The 14,585-nt window shown below is 45.4% G+C and overlaps 2 protein-coding genes across 2 annotated transcripts; one reads left to right on the forward strand and one right to left on the reverse strand.

Annotated features, from left to right (window-relative positions):
- The first annotated feature begins 734 nt into the window (after positions 1-734).
- Positions 735-7,187, forward strand: LOC120645108 (putative disease resistance protein RGA3). Its single transcript, XM_039921863.1, has 5 exons — positions 735-816; positions 1,344-2,435; positions 4,534-6,559; positions 6,697-6,818; positions 6,937-7,187. Exons 2-3 carry the CDS (start codon positions 1,365-1,367, stop codon positions 6,052-6,054), a joined length of 2,592 nt encoding a protein of 863 aa, XP_039777797.1. The 5' UTR covers positions 735-816; positions 1,344-1,364; the 3' UTR covers positions 6,055-6,559; positions 6,697-6,818; positions 6,937-7,187.
- A 233-nt stretch (positions 7,188-7,420) lies between these two features.
- On the reverse strand, positions 7,421-9,584 carry LOC120645109 (polyol transporter 5-like). The gene is made up of 3 exons (XM_039921864.1): positions 9,253-9,584; positions 8,787-9,133; positions 7,421-8,692 (listed from the first exon to the last, which is right to left on the reverse strand). Exons 1-3 carry the CDS (start codon positions 9,416-9,418, stop codon positions 7,709-7,711), a joined length of 1,497 nt encoding a protein of 498 aa, XP_039777798.1. The 5' UTR covers positions 9,419-9,584; the 3' UTR covers positions 7,421-7,708.
- Positions 9,585-14,585: the final 5,001 nt, after the last annotated feature.

The raw sequence follows: 14,585 nt of genomic DNA on the forward strand, positions 1-14,585 counted from the left end.
GACGCCGGACATTTTTGGGGAGAACACCGTCGGCAGCCGAGCATTCTCCAACGTGAGATGGGACACGGTGGCTGTCCCTTCACCGCAGTTCGCCTTCGCCGTGCGTCGGACTTTCTCGGCGTCAATCCCGGACTACAGAGACAGCTGCAGTGTCTCTCTTGCCTCTCACTCACCTTCAGCAGAAAACATTGCCTCGGAATGCTATTCCAAACGTTCTGTGCAGGCGAGCAAAACTTTCCATAGGAACGTACGGGAGGTTGCATTCCTCCATTCCAAACGCACCATGACGTCAGCAAAAACGCAGGAATGGAATTCCTTCAAAATTCCTTTGAAAAGCCTCCATTCCAAACATGGATAACATTGGATTCGTTAATCATAAAGCAAGGCATGACGTGCGGTAAGGGATAGCGTGCAACCAAAACGTTTGGTAAACCACGCCAAGAACAAATGTAGAGCTGCAAAAGGGCCAATGGAGCAAATTAAGGGTTTCGAGTGTGGTCCGAGATGCTAGTAATTAAACAAATATTCTAGTTCCAGCAGAACTTCTAAGAAGCAAAGGTTGTACGTAGAAGAAGGACAACTATATACTTCTTCCATGGCGCCAAGTTTGGCACTAGATCATAGGAGTGTGTAGCAGGCACAAGCATTGGATCATCATTTTCTAGCTTTCTCTTCTTTCCAGGTCCGATCCACCAACAGCATATAAGTGCTGGCTCATACCTGCCTGGCTGCCTGTCTCCTTGCTTTCCACTGCTAATCGCATTCTCGAGAGCACATAGCCCAAGACCCGAGGTGCCACGCCTGCAGCAAATAGAGGTGAATCAGTCTCTCTTCAATTCATGTTTGAATTCTGTATAGCAATGCAAGTTTGTTTCATCAATATATACATCGATTAAAGCACCATATGCAAGTATAGCTAGCGGATGTCAATTACTCAGAGTTCTGTAGCTACCCTTCTGAAAAAACAAAGAATAAGTCAGCAACCATATATATAATTAAACTCCTGTTTAAACTCCCTGCTACTCCTTGGTGTAAGCAAGCAGCAATATAAATCCTTTCAATATGTAAACATTAAAATTTCGATATCACTACTATGCATTGCAATCCTAAATTGTTATCCTTAAATAAAATAGAAGTATTATATTTAGATCCAGTTTGAATATAGATTGATGGCAATCCAAATTATGAAGATCTAATAGATGGGTACTAATGTAATCTGATTTAGTGGAGCTCGGCCCTTAAATACCTTGGATGCCGATTAGAGTAACAATTTCACTAACTGGACCTGCATGCAGCAGTTATCCGGATGGAAATAATGTGTGATGGTTAATTTGTCCGTGCAGGAGGTACGGTACAGTCAAGCCATGGCCGCCGTCCTGGATGCCATGGTACCTTATGTGAAGAATCTGATTGCGGGCATGGTAGAAGAAGAGGTGAACATGTTGTTGGGCGTATCCGGCGAGATCACTAAGCTAGAGGACAACACGGATAGCATCAAAGCCTTCCTGGTGGATGCTGAGAGGAGGCGCATCACCGAGCAGAGCGTCCAAAGATGGGTGAACAAGCTCAAGGATGCCGTGTACGATGCCACCGACATCCTAGACCTGTGCCAACTCAAGGCTGACAAGAGGAGGGAGTCTGAAGATGGCTGCATGGATGAGAAGGCTCCTAGTTGCTGCCAGTCATTGCTCTTCTGCCTGCGGAATCCTGTGTTCGCGCACAAGATTGGCAGCCGCATCAAAGAGCTGAACCAGCGGCTGGAAGACATCCGCAAGGGGGCTAATCAGTTCAACTTTAGTATCAACTTCGGTTCTTATCAAGACAGGCAGATGACCAGCCAAACTGAACACTCCAGCCGCAAGGCAATGTCAGAGCTTGACGAGTCAGCCATTGTTGGGAAGAATGTCGAGAATGACATGAAGTTGCTTATCCAAGAGCTAATGATGGATGACAACAACAACAACATCAAGGTCGTTTCCATATCTGGCATGGGTGGCATCGGAAAGACCACCCTTGCCCAGAAGATCTTCAAAGAGACAACCATCCAAGAGCACTTCAAAACTAAGATATGGCTGAGCATCGGCAAGCACTTTGATGATGCGGAGCTACTGAGGTCCGCAATCAAACATGCTGGCAGAGATCATGGTGAGGAGCGAGACATGTCCCTCCTTGCACGGACCCTCACTGACGCCTTGTCGGCGAGCAAGTTCCTGGTGGTGATGGATGACATTTGGAGTGACAAGGCATGGAGTAATGTACTTTGTGTTCCAATCAGAAACGCCAGCGGGAATAAACCGGGGAGCAGGGTCCTTGTCACTACAAGATTAAAAGACTTAGCTTCAAAGATGGGAGAATCCTTCCACCAACACCATGTCAGCCCATTAGACAAGGAGGATGCCTGGTCCCTGCTCAAGAAACAATTGACACCTAATCAGGTCAGTCTATACTACTCCCAGCATTTCATTTTTTTAAGGTGTGCGCACGATCCAAACCTCTCCAAGATTCAAACTCATCAATTTTACCAACAAATGGCCTAAGAATTAATTATCAGATTACAGTATATAAATTTTATAGTGAATTCATATATATTCATTTGATGCCAATTGTATGGTCATGGCCAATATAACATAAAAAATGCTGCTGCTCAAAGTGTGACCTAAAGACTGCTGTGGGTCGACCATGTCCTTCTTTTTTTTTTGAAAAACAGAGGGAGTAGTATGCCATCGCAAAAACTCTCAATTCCTTCAACAACATAGAAAATTTAGAGTTCAGTTCCATGTAATTAGTTAAAACTAGTCTATATTACCGTGCTCTGCACGGGCTAATTCGAATTAATATAAAAATAAGACTCATAGCTAGTAATTATATATAATTATCTATCTCATGCCCTCTTTCATCTATTAAATATTCTAACACATACTCTAAAATACATATTTATCATTTCCTAGTTGCAATAGATTTTGTTGTGCATCACACCTCTATTTATATTTGATATATATTTAATTGAATCATTTGTTTGTGAATTGGTATTCTTATCTCTCCTATCATACCTAAATACATGGTGACACGTATCGTGGATAGTATTTTATATAAATAATAATATAAATATTATATTAATAATGTTAGAAATAGTAATTTAAATTTTTATATTGATGCCCTTTAATATTTTATTATAATTATATAATTTACATTCAGATTTAGGGGTTGCTTTAATTTTTAATAATGATATAATTGGATAAATTATATGTAAATTTTGGGGGTTATTTGTATTATTTTTAAAATGGCATAGGTGGGTAATTTACACGAAGATTAGGTGGTTACTTTAGTCTATTTTTGTAATGACAAAGGTGAGTAATTTATTTGGAAATATATTAGATCCAATGGCTATTATAATTAGAGTTGTCGAATTGCTGGCCGGATATTTTTGTTTTTTGTGAGAATTTCTAGAATTTCTCTATTTTTGTAGAGTGTCCATTTAGAATCCTAAGTGGCTTCACATGAAGGTTTAAAAGGAGTCTCCAATTAGTAATAGTAAGATTTTGTTCCATTCTATTCAACTTGACAACTTTCATTAGTTTCACGCTCATTTATCTTAGGAACGGTTTTATTTGGTAATGACTAAATTATCCTTAACGTCTCGAGAGATATCCTTTTCAATCTCATCAATTCTAGGGAGCTATTGCCTCTGCCCCTAAGCTAGATCCATTTCATGTCTCTGACCGAAAGCCCACCACTGAATCTGCCATCGCAAACTGCCCACATGTGAACCTAGCATGATTGGGCCAACATCCTTTACTTCCTTGCCATTGGCACACTTGGCACCCCCGTCCTTCACCACTAGTTTTTTTTTGAGAACATAGTACAATGAAGACGATCATAACACGCACGCACACTCACCCCTATGAACACATGTACGCAAACTCTACCCCTATGAGCGCCTCCAAAGGACTAGACCAGCAGATCTGGAGATTCCCGAAGTCACCATTGGCGCCTCGTTATCGACGGGAACGTCACTTAACACTTAAAGCATAATGCCAAAAAATCCTGAAATAAATCCAAGAAAATGTGAGCACCCGTGCCAAGTCGAGGACTTGAACTCGGGTGGGTAGGTTCCACCACAAGGGACCTAACCAACTGATCTATGATCAGTTCGCGTCCTTCACCACTAGTGGTCGGCAGTGCACCGGCTCGCTGCTCGGCCACAAGGAAGGTATAGGCCTGTTGCGGCTGATCAATGACAAACGATTAAGTAGCCCCCCAAGAAAAAAAATTACATCAAACTATTTTATTTTTTTCATAACAACAAAGGTTCCAAAAGGTGTTTGCAGTTAATAATAGTAAGAAATGTGGCTAATTTTTAATGTGCCGACCAATCTACACTTTATGCTTGTGCAAAAACTGAAAAAAAGAAGATGACAATGACCCTTGTTTGACAGTTGTGGATGAGAAAATGTACATAAGCAAGCAGTGCAGACCCTATTTTAATTTGTAATAATAAATAAGAGGCCTTAATAAATTGATTGTTGACCGCAGGTAGTTGGAATTGAGCAGCTGAAAAATATCGGGATGGATATTCTTGAAAAGTGTGATGGCTTACCCCTTGCAATTAAAGTGATCGGAGGCCTGTTAAGCACGAGGTACCCAAGCGAGCTTGAGTGGAAGGCTGTTTTGGAGAGTCCTGCATGGTCAGTTGGCGGACTGCCTGAGCAACTGGACAACCGGCTCTATTTGAGCTACGAGGATTTATCTCCTCAGCTGAAGCAGTGCTTTCTATACTGCTCACTCTTCCCTAAAGGTATAGAAATTATACAGAATGTAGTTACTAGAATGTGGATCAGTGAAGGATTTATTCAAGCTATGGGTGCGAGTAGCAGTTTTCACGAGGGGTATGGTGGGTTAGAAGACATAGCAAATCAGTACTACCGAGAGCTAATCAATAGGAATCTTATAGAACCTACAGCAGAACATTCTATCACACGATACAGGTGCACCATGCATGACGTGGTCCGCTCCTTTGCTGAACACATGACAAGAGACGAATCTCTGGTGGTGGTTGATGACAAGCAAGCTTCTACTACTCTTCGTGGTGGTAGCAGCAGCATGCTTGTCCGCCGCCTCTCACTAGGACGAATCTCAGCAGACTGGGCTGTTTTGCAAAGGCAAAAGTCACTTAGGACATTGATTATATATTGTAGAGTAAACTTGAAGTCTGGTGATTCGCTGGGAAGTTTCTCTAGTCTGCGGGTACTGTACATCTGGTCTGCAAATAGTTTGGATAGGTTGGTTGACTCTCTGTCGAAGCTGAAGCACCTAAGGTACCTTCACTTAGAGAATACGGATGTGTCTAGACTACCAGAGGACATCCACAAGATGAAGTTTCTACTGCACATTGACCTTCTCAATTGTAAGAAGTTGGGCCATCTACCTAGCAGCATCACAAAACTTGTCCATTTAACAAGTCTAGTGCTAAATGGCACGACCATCAGTGCCGTGCCCAAGGGGTTTGGTGGCTTATCAAATCTGAGGTCACTTGTTGGGTTCCCGGTACACGTCGACGACATGGATGCTGGCAGCAGCAGCAGCAATAGCTGGTGCAGTTTGCAAGAGCTAGCACCTCTTTCTCAGCTTAGGGATCTCACACTAGATGGCCTTGAGAAGGTGCCTGCCTGCTGGATGGCTGAGAAGGCCATGATTAGCAGCAAGGCCCACCTCAACTATCTAGAGCTGAACTATAATAGTCATAGTGCAAGCAAGCATATGACGGCAGAGCCACGTGGTGATCAGGAAGAGGACAACGAGAAGCAGCAGCAGCAGCAGGAGGAGGTCTTGGAAAAGCTCTGCCCTCCGACCTGCATTGAGAATCTACGTGTGATAGGGGGGTACGTTGGATGCCATCTGCCCAACTGGATGTGCGCACCAGCATCGGCGGAGTTTAAAAGCCTGAGGTATTCGGAGCTGGAGGACCTGCCTTGCTGCACACATCTCCCAGACGGATTGCGTTGCCTCCCAAGTTTGGAATTGCTTGACGTCACAAATGCACCACGATGGTTGTGAGGAGGAGCAGGGGGATGCGAAAGCCGTCATAGCCATGCCTTATCTGGAGAGACTCTACATAGAAAACTGCAAGCTGAGGTGTCTTCCACCGGGGCTCGCCAACAACAAGAGGCATGCTCTGAGGGAACTGTACCTGTACGGAATCACCAACCTGGCATCCGTGGAGAACTTTACTTCTGTTGTGAAACTCGACGTGTTCGACTGCCCCAAGCTCAAGAGGATCAACGACCTCTTCATGTTGCACAAGATCAGGGTCGTCCGCTGCCCGAACGTGGAGGTGCTGGAAGGTGTACCAGCACTCGATAGCCTTGTGCTGCAGGATGCCACCATGGAAGCTCTTCCAGGATACCTGCCAGGTGTGAACCCAAGATACCTCAAGCTCCGTTGCAGCAAGAAGCTGTGGGAATCCTTGTCATCGCCAGGTACCTCTGCCGAGTGGAACAAGATCAGCCATATCAGGAAAGGCGATATCCACTACATCCAAGGTTGAGATGCATTCCTTCAGGTAATTTGCGTTCTTTCCGTGTGCCCAAAGTTCATTTTAGATTACTAACTGTTGATTGCTTGTATATCGTATTAAAGTAGTGCCCATTCATCAATCACTGATGTGGTACGTACGTCAAATATCTGTGGCATCAACAGGGAGGAAAGCTGTGGCCCCACCGGACATCATATTCTGTGGTGCTGAAACAGAGTCGTGCTGATGTGGTCTGCGCTCAGGCATATGCACGGTTGGATCAAAAAATTTCCATGCATTCCTTCAGGTAACTAACTAATTTGCATTCTTTCTCTGACACATACAAAAGTTGTTTTAATTCCATATGAAGCCACGGTAATCTCCATGCATCAATAATTGCTAACATCATGTATTTGCATGATCAGCGAGGAGGAAAACTTCCGGAACCACACCAAGACACACACCCGGGCATTGTATTGTTCAGTGAAACAGAGTCCTGCTTCAGATAGTCTTTTACTAATTTTTATATTTTCCGGATATTGTTATTATAATTCTTTTTCCAAATGGTTCAAACCGCCATGTTTTCTACATCAGTCATATTTTGTGAAACACCTTTTGGAACATGAATTTAGGAGAAAAATACAATATCTTATTATGAACATACATCTTTATATTATTCTCGCCTCATGCTTATATTACATTGAAATAATTTTGGTATAAGTATTTTTTTAGTTTTTGATTGGCGATGATAGTTTCAATCATTGTGCATGAAACATATCCTAATTTTTAGATGAAAGTGGGAATTTCTAGACCGAATGTGGTAATTTCTTTCAACACTCCCTTATATAATATACTGAGTAATAGATTGATTGATTAAGAACGAAAGAGTGTATTTACAAGAACAAAATGGAAGAGAAACTAAATCGTTGAAGAACCATTCCATGTTTGGGCTTCTCTCCTCAACATGCAAAAGCTAGTTTAGAAACAGAGGCCCAGTGATTGCTGTCCCTGTTTCTTTAACACCCCAACTACAAAAATGATTTACTGTGTACTTCGATCGTGTAGAAGGGTGGCAAGAGCTTTACAGTAAATTTTATTAGAAAGAAAGGGGAACATGTAATCACTCATTATTATCGAACAATCTAGCAGGCAAATTGATGATAATTAAGTATGTATGTGCGCGTGTGCCCTCTCACTTCACTTGTCGAAGAGCACGCCCATGTCCTCCAGGGTCCGCCCCCTCGTCTCCGGCAGCAGCGCGTAGACGAACACGAAAGCCGCCGCCGTGACCCCGGCGTACAAGAAGAAGCACCCGGCCATGGTGATCCCGCCGGCGAGCGAGATGAATGTCATGCCCACCAGCCCGCAGGTGAGCCGGTTCACGGCCACGCCGAGGCCCGAGCCCTGCGCGCGCAGCCGCAGCGGCAGGATCTCGGCGCTGTACGTGTTCACCACTGACCCGTACCCAACCGAGTATGTGGCCACGACGGCCAGCACCGACGCGAGGCACGCCGCCACCGCTGCCGGGGCCGCACCGCCGCCGGAGGCTAGGCGGAGCGTCAGGGCGAGGGAGGCCGTGGTCGCCGCGACGCCAGCGGTGCTGGCGAGGAGGAGCGGGCGCCGGCCGACACGGTCGGTGAGGAGCATGCCCACCAGGATGAAGCACGTCTTGACCGCCCCGATGGCCACGGTGCCGCCGATGGCGGCACTGTCCGACGCCACGCCGACCGCCTTGAACACCAGCGGGCTGTAGAGGAGGATGGCGTCGACACCGGACGCCTGCACGAAGAACTGCAGCCCGATGGCGCACGTGAGGATCCGCCGCACACGCGGCGACGGCCGGAGGAGCTCCGTCCAGACGCTGCCGCCGCCGCCGTGGCTGGCAGCCTGCTGCTGCTGAGTCGTCTCAGCGTCAGCGACGGCTTGCTTGATCTCTGCGAGCCGGAGGTCCGCCTCGGCCGGGGTGTCCGAGGTGCGCACGAGCACCGCGCGCGCGTCGCTGTGGCGCCCCCGCATCGCCAGCCACCGCGGCGACTCCGGCATGAAGAACACGCCGGCGGCGATGAACACCGGCGGGACCACGCCCATCGCGAACATGACGCGCCACCCGAGGTGCACCGGCAGGCCGGCGAAGGCGTAGTTCGACACGTAGCTGAGCAGCATGCCGACGTTGATGAAAATCTGCACCAGCAAGATCATCGGTGAAGCTGATGAACATTCAAATCACATCAACCGAGCGAGATCGAGGAGGCGAAGACAAGCACTGCGCGCATACGTCGACCAGCGACGAGAGGACGCCGCGCGTGGACGCCGGCGAGATCTCGGCGTTGTAGACCGGAGCGACGACGCGGGCGAACCCAGCGCCGAGGCTGGTGACGAAGCGCGCCGCCATGAGCGCGGGGTAGGTGCTGCCGAGCGACATGGAGAGCGAGCCGGCCATGAGGAAGGCGTTGGCGAGCACGAGGGTGCGCCGGCGGCCCAGCCGGTCGGCGACCCACCCGGCGGCGAGAATGGACGGGAGCATGAACACGTTCATAGACCCCGCCAGCACCTCGACCTCACCGTCGCTGAGGCCCACGTCCTCCCGCATGGACAGCTGCGCGCCGCTCATCAGCGTCTGATCTGCATCGTCCATGGGCTCAAGGTTTAAACTTTAAACCTCCGCAGATGGCATGGCGCACGGAGGAGCGCGGCGGCCGGCGGCCTGAGCACAGGACGTGAGAACTAGGAAAATAACGTACTGTAGCCATGGAGCATGGTGGTCATGGAGGCGAGCGCGGCGCAGAGGAACGCGAACCAGTTCCGGCGCGGCGCGGCGCCACCTGATGATGGCACCCTCCCGGCCGCCGGAGAGGGGAGGAGCGGCGCCTCCGTGTCATCGGCGCCGCCGCCGGCGAGTGGAGACATGACGACGGCCTTGGCTCGATATTTTGGTTTCTTGCCGGCATGTGTAGCGTTGGACTGCGGACAGCTGGATGCTTATCGCTCCTCCACCATCGGCGATAAGTCGCTGGCTGCCATTAATTACGGCTCGAAAGCGACCTCGAAAAGAAAATATCCGTGGGCCATGGCCACACTAAAAGCCTCCGCAATGAAATTGAGGCCCTGTTTAGTTAGACCTCGTAAACGTAAAAAAATCGTAAACGCAAAATTTTGCGAAGAAATCTTGTTAATTTGAAGTACTAAATGAAGTCTATTTATAAAACTTTTTGCATAGATGGGCTGTAAATCGCGAGACGAATCTAATGAACCTACTTAATCTATGATTTGCAACAGTGATGCTACAGTACCAACCGCTAATACAGTACCAACCGCTAATTATTGATTAATCATGGATTAATTAGCATCATTAGATTCGTTTCGCGATTTACAATCTATCCATACAAAAAATTTTGTAAATAGACTTCATTTACTATTTCAAATTAGGAAGATTCCGACGCAAATTTTTTTTTTGCCTTTACAGCCTCAGGAACTAAACAAGGCCTGAGTATGGCGAGCTCTCAGGGGTGGTGCTACTGTTTGTGGGCCCGACGTGGGCCCTAGGGGTACGGTAGAATGGGGTCCATGGTACTGTCCAAAGTGGGGCCCGTATACTGTTCAAGGTGGGCCCCCCCAAAACTGTTCACAAGTGGGGTCCACTATTTTTTTTTCTTTTCCTTCCTATGCTAGCTTCCACCCATTTCTTTCTTTTAACATAACAAATCTTTCTTGTACTTCCCTTCCAATATTTCCAATGAACCATTTTAACATAACATATACAAATATAATTTCCCTAACAAACAAAATACATACACTAAACACCTTAAACTCATACACTTTTAAAACAAACATCCTATTGTACAGCCCAAAAAGAAATAAACAACATAACAAATTTTATTCAAACTTAAGTTCATAATTCAATTTTTCGTTTCGTCACAACTTTTATTTTTCACAACATAACGCTACTTCAAACATAATTATTTTCAAGTTCTTAATATTTTAGATCAACATTTTCATATGGGCGCGCATAGCGCGCCAACCTGTCTAGTTACTACTACTAAGTCTGCTCCCGCGGAGATAGAAGATAAAAAAACTATTTTATATTGTTGGACTTACACGCTTCTCTCACATGTTCTTGGACTATATGAAATAGATCAGCTATTTAGTCGTCGTTAGTGACTACTTTCTTATATTTTTTTATTACCACATTAGATCTAGCTATCTCAATAGCTAACCATTGCAGACGCCTTCATCGACCAGACCAGCAGGAGACAAGCAGGTACGGTTTCCAGATGGACGACGGTGTGCCGGCGTACAGGTCGATGTTGTCATCATGAACCATCATCGAAGTGTTGTCTACTACAAATTAGAACTTGGGTTAACCTAAGCTGACAACCTCGAGTAGAAAGATGGAAGCACAGGACATAAGGGTACTCGGAGCGGAATTCCTACGCAGTACTGAGAAGAAAAATTATATACATCTTCTTATGGCTGCATGACATGGCACGGCACGGCAGGAACCCGCCTTCACGGTTCGGCATGGCACGGGTCGGCATTATGCTTTAGTTGTTCCGGCACTGTGTGCCGCCCCAGCCTGACGTGCTAACGCTGGCTCGAGCCCGGCAACCTCCACCGCCATCGCCGTTGGTGAAGGCCATGGCGGCGGGAGCCGGGATGGCGAGGGGAGGGAAGAACGTGGCGGCGGCGGTGGCACTAGCCTGAATGGCGAGGCTGCGGTGGTGGGATCCAAGATTCCGAGGATGAGGGAGGTCGGGGCAGTTGGCTCAGCGAGGGTGGCGGAGGCTGGGGAGGTCGACCCGGCGAGGCAGGGAGCCTATGGCGGCAGTGTAGGACGGCGGGGCCTCGAGAGGCAAGGAAGCCACAGTGGTGGTGAGGCCGTGGTGGCGGATGCCACGGTGGTGGTGAGGCCGTGGTGGCGGATGGGTGCGGCGATGGCGAGGGAAGGGTGAGAGGTGAGGGGAGCAAGAGAGAAAAAGCGAGAGAGAAGAAAGGGGGGGGGGGGGCGGGAGGAGGTGCAGTGGCGGCTGAGAAGTGAGGGGAATAGGGAATGAATGATTAAGGTTTGGAGTAAAAATATTTACAAGAGATATATGGGCTTTTAACGGGCCAAATTGTGCCGACCTATTAGTCGTGTCGTGCTCATGCCAATGCTATGTGCCAGGATTCCGGTCCACGCTCTACACTACGGTTGTGCTATGCCGGCACCGACACTACACGCCCCGTATCGAGCCGTGTTAGTATCGTGTTTTTTAATGTTGTATCCTGTGCCGCCCATTAGACACTGTCCATTCGGCCATCTATACATCTTCTAATGTATTCATGCGTAATATTTAATGGCTGAGATAGTGTGTCCAGCAACCGCGGAGAGTTTGCTCATGTCGAGCCGGCATGCGGTAACCGTTTGAGAATTTAGACGGCGCCTATCACTGGTTTTTCAAAAAGGACACCTGTCACTACTTGGTTTGGGATGTGGTTGGAAGAGAATCTCGGATGGTTTTTCAAAAGGGACACCTGTCACTGCTTGATTGGGATGGTTGAATGTGTTTCTAAATCCGTTTGCACCAGCATATTCTATATAATTAATCTAATGAACTAATTAAGATCCATTATGACATTTTTGAAATTTTCATAAAATTAAACATTTAGAATATATTAACAATTTCAAAAATTTTGTGAAAGTGTTTGCTTATTTTTCCTGAAATGTTGAATTAGTTTTGAGAAAATGTTGCAAGTAGATTTTTTAATTGTTGAATGCGACAAAACTACAAAGCAGAATTTGTGGTCTCCTAATAGGTCTAATGTGTCCACGTCATTGGACTTTATTTTATCCCTTAATATATTTTACCTTCCACTTGCAGTAGATGATACAGAGATATGCCCCATGTGCATTGTCCCGTTGTGTGAAGAAAAAAAAAAATCTAACGTCACGCGGCACCCTCTGGCTTCCACCGTGCTTCACATCTCTTACGATGCTCAAGCTCCACCTCTTGCCTCCACGTCAAGTGGATCTATTATACACCGTTCTGTTAAGAAAAATCTAATAAGGGCAACCACAATATTTTTGGCAAACTTGTCCATAGAAATGGGGTCCACAGCAGACATTTTTTAGTTATGGGAAAAGTCACAATATTAGAAAGTAAGAAAGGGTCCCACAACAGTAGAAAAAAAACATCTACCCTCACTTATGATTATTGGCTTATTTTATTTGTTTACTCAGTGGCACTGTACAAGTATATTTTTTTAATCTCTTATGGGCTGGCCATAGTGCTATGTGTAGTACCATATTATCATTAAGAAGCCTATTGGGTGCGCCCATGCTTCTGCTAGTATATACATCAAAACATTCTTCTAGATTTTTCTAAAAAAATTAAGAATATTTTTAAGAACAGTGATTGAAACTATCATCGCCAATAAAAATTCTAAAAATACCTATACCAAAATTATTTCAATGTAATATAAGCGTGAGGTGTGAATGATAAAAAAAATATATGTTTGTATATAAGATATTCTATTTTTCTCCTAAACTCATGTTCCAAAAATATTTCACAAAATATGACTAATGTAGAAAACATAGATGACACACGGTTTGAGCTATTTGGAGAAAAAAAATTACACAACACTATCCGGAAAATATGAAAATTAGCAAAATACTATCTGCCGCGATATGTGCGGGTCACGTTGCTAGTTATAGCAATATACATGTTGTTAGGTGGGCTGTTGCATTAACATTAATTTGCCACTTAATTGGGTCTAACATGTGGCCGGTTCGATCCATTTACATTGTACAGAGTACAGCCAGTCTCAGTGAGAATTTTATGGGTACAGATACCTAGATTGAGAACTAAATAATCCTGCTAGATGAGTCTCGTGGTGATGAAATTTTCTTCACATCCCATGAAACTCCATTCTTATCGCTCATTGTCATGAAACTCTACGAAACCTCCACTAAAACTTGCCTTAGATATGCTGTTATAGTAAGAGACGGGACAAGAAGATATCTACATACAGGTGAAGTAGATATGGGGAAAAAAATTGTCTCTCTTGAATTTATTGTGGAACAAGAAAATGACCAGCACCGGCATAACACATTAATTGTTGCATGGAAAGGACCAAGCGCATAAGGGTAGAAAAGACATTTTAGGTATTGGACCTGGCGGACCCAATACCCGGTGACTCTGAACCCCAGGACTCCTCGTCATCAAGTCCACTAGGTCCAATTATTTAGTAGCCCGGTGGCCTATTTTATATACGGACTTGACTAAGGTACGGCCGGCTGTAATTTTGGCTGGCCCTACGGCCTGTTCTTTTTTTGAAACCAGAATCATTCAGTATTTATTCACTTTCTTTTTTTGGAAAAAAAATATGGCATCTATTATGGGATGAACCATGACAAAAAAGCAATATTATAAATTCCAGTATGCTGCTCAAAAACTACACAAACATCATTCAATTCTCTGACTAAATGCCAAAGCTAGATAAAATAAAATGCTAACGGAAGATGAACAAATTGCTTGGTCAAATTGCCTAAACGAGGACGTTCTCCGGCTTTAAGTCTCTGTAGACCATTCCAAGCATGTGCGGGTACTCCAGCAAGCAAGAAGCACTTCTGCAGCGTAGAACCTGCAAGATTGATATGATCATACACCTCATAACAAACTAATTTCGGTACAATTCAACCATAATCAAGCAGAATGTTTAGGCAATCTGTATCTGTAACCTTTTAGCTTAGGAAAAGAAGTAGGGAAGCCATTAGTCTGTCAGAGTTTCAGACTCGGCAAACAAAATAATTATCTGAAGCTTGCATATCTCTCTGTGAGCTGCGATAATTGATTGTGAACCTAGCAATTTGGTGCTGTGTGCATGCATTTGCCGCCCCCCTTAAATCCAAATTGCATCACAAGCAAAATAGAGATCTACTAGGCATATTATCACAAATGCACGTTATCTTCATACTTGGATAACTGATTATCTCCTTTCATGACCTGTCATACAATAAGGAAAAAGAGAACCAAATCAGTTAGAATATAACATGCAAAAAAAGGTCTTGGTGCCATAAGCATTTAGATTAATATCT

Source organism: Panicum virgatum, chromosome 8K (assembly GCF_016808335.1).
Source record: "Panicum virgatum strain AP13 chromosome 8K, P.virgatum_v5, whole genome shotgun sequence".
Classification (NCBI taxonomy): domain Eukaryota; kingdom Viridiplantae; phylum Streptophyta; class Magnoliopsida; order Poales; family Poaceae; genus Panicum; species Panicum virgatum.

Bases quoted from the DNA above. Each gene is read 5' to 3' on its own strand.
- LOC120645108 (XM_039921863.1), top strand. From the start codon at position 1,365: ATGGCCGCCGTCCTGGATGCCATGGTACCTTATGTGAAGAATCTGATT. The intron at 2,436-4,533 runs GTCAGTCTATAC...TGTTGACCGCAG, and splicing joins AACAATTGACACCTAATCAG to GTAGTTGGAATTGAGCAGCT.
- LOC120645109 (XM_039921864.1), bottom strand. From the start codon at position 9,418: ATGTCTCCACTCGCCGGCGGCGGCGCCGATGACACGGAGGCGCCGCTC. The intron at 9,134-9,252 runs GTACGTTATTTT...TGGACGATGCAG, and splicing joins CACCATGCTCCATGGCTACA to ATCAGACGCTGATGAGCGGC. The intron at 8,693-8,786 runs GTATGCGCGCAG...TTGCTGGTGCAG, and splicing joins TCCTCTCGTCGCTGGTCGAC to ATTTTCATCAACGTCGGCAT.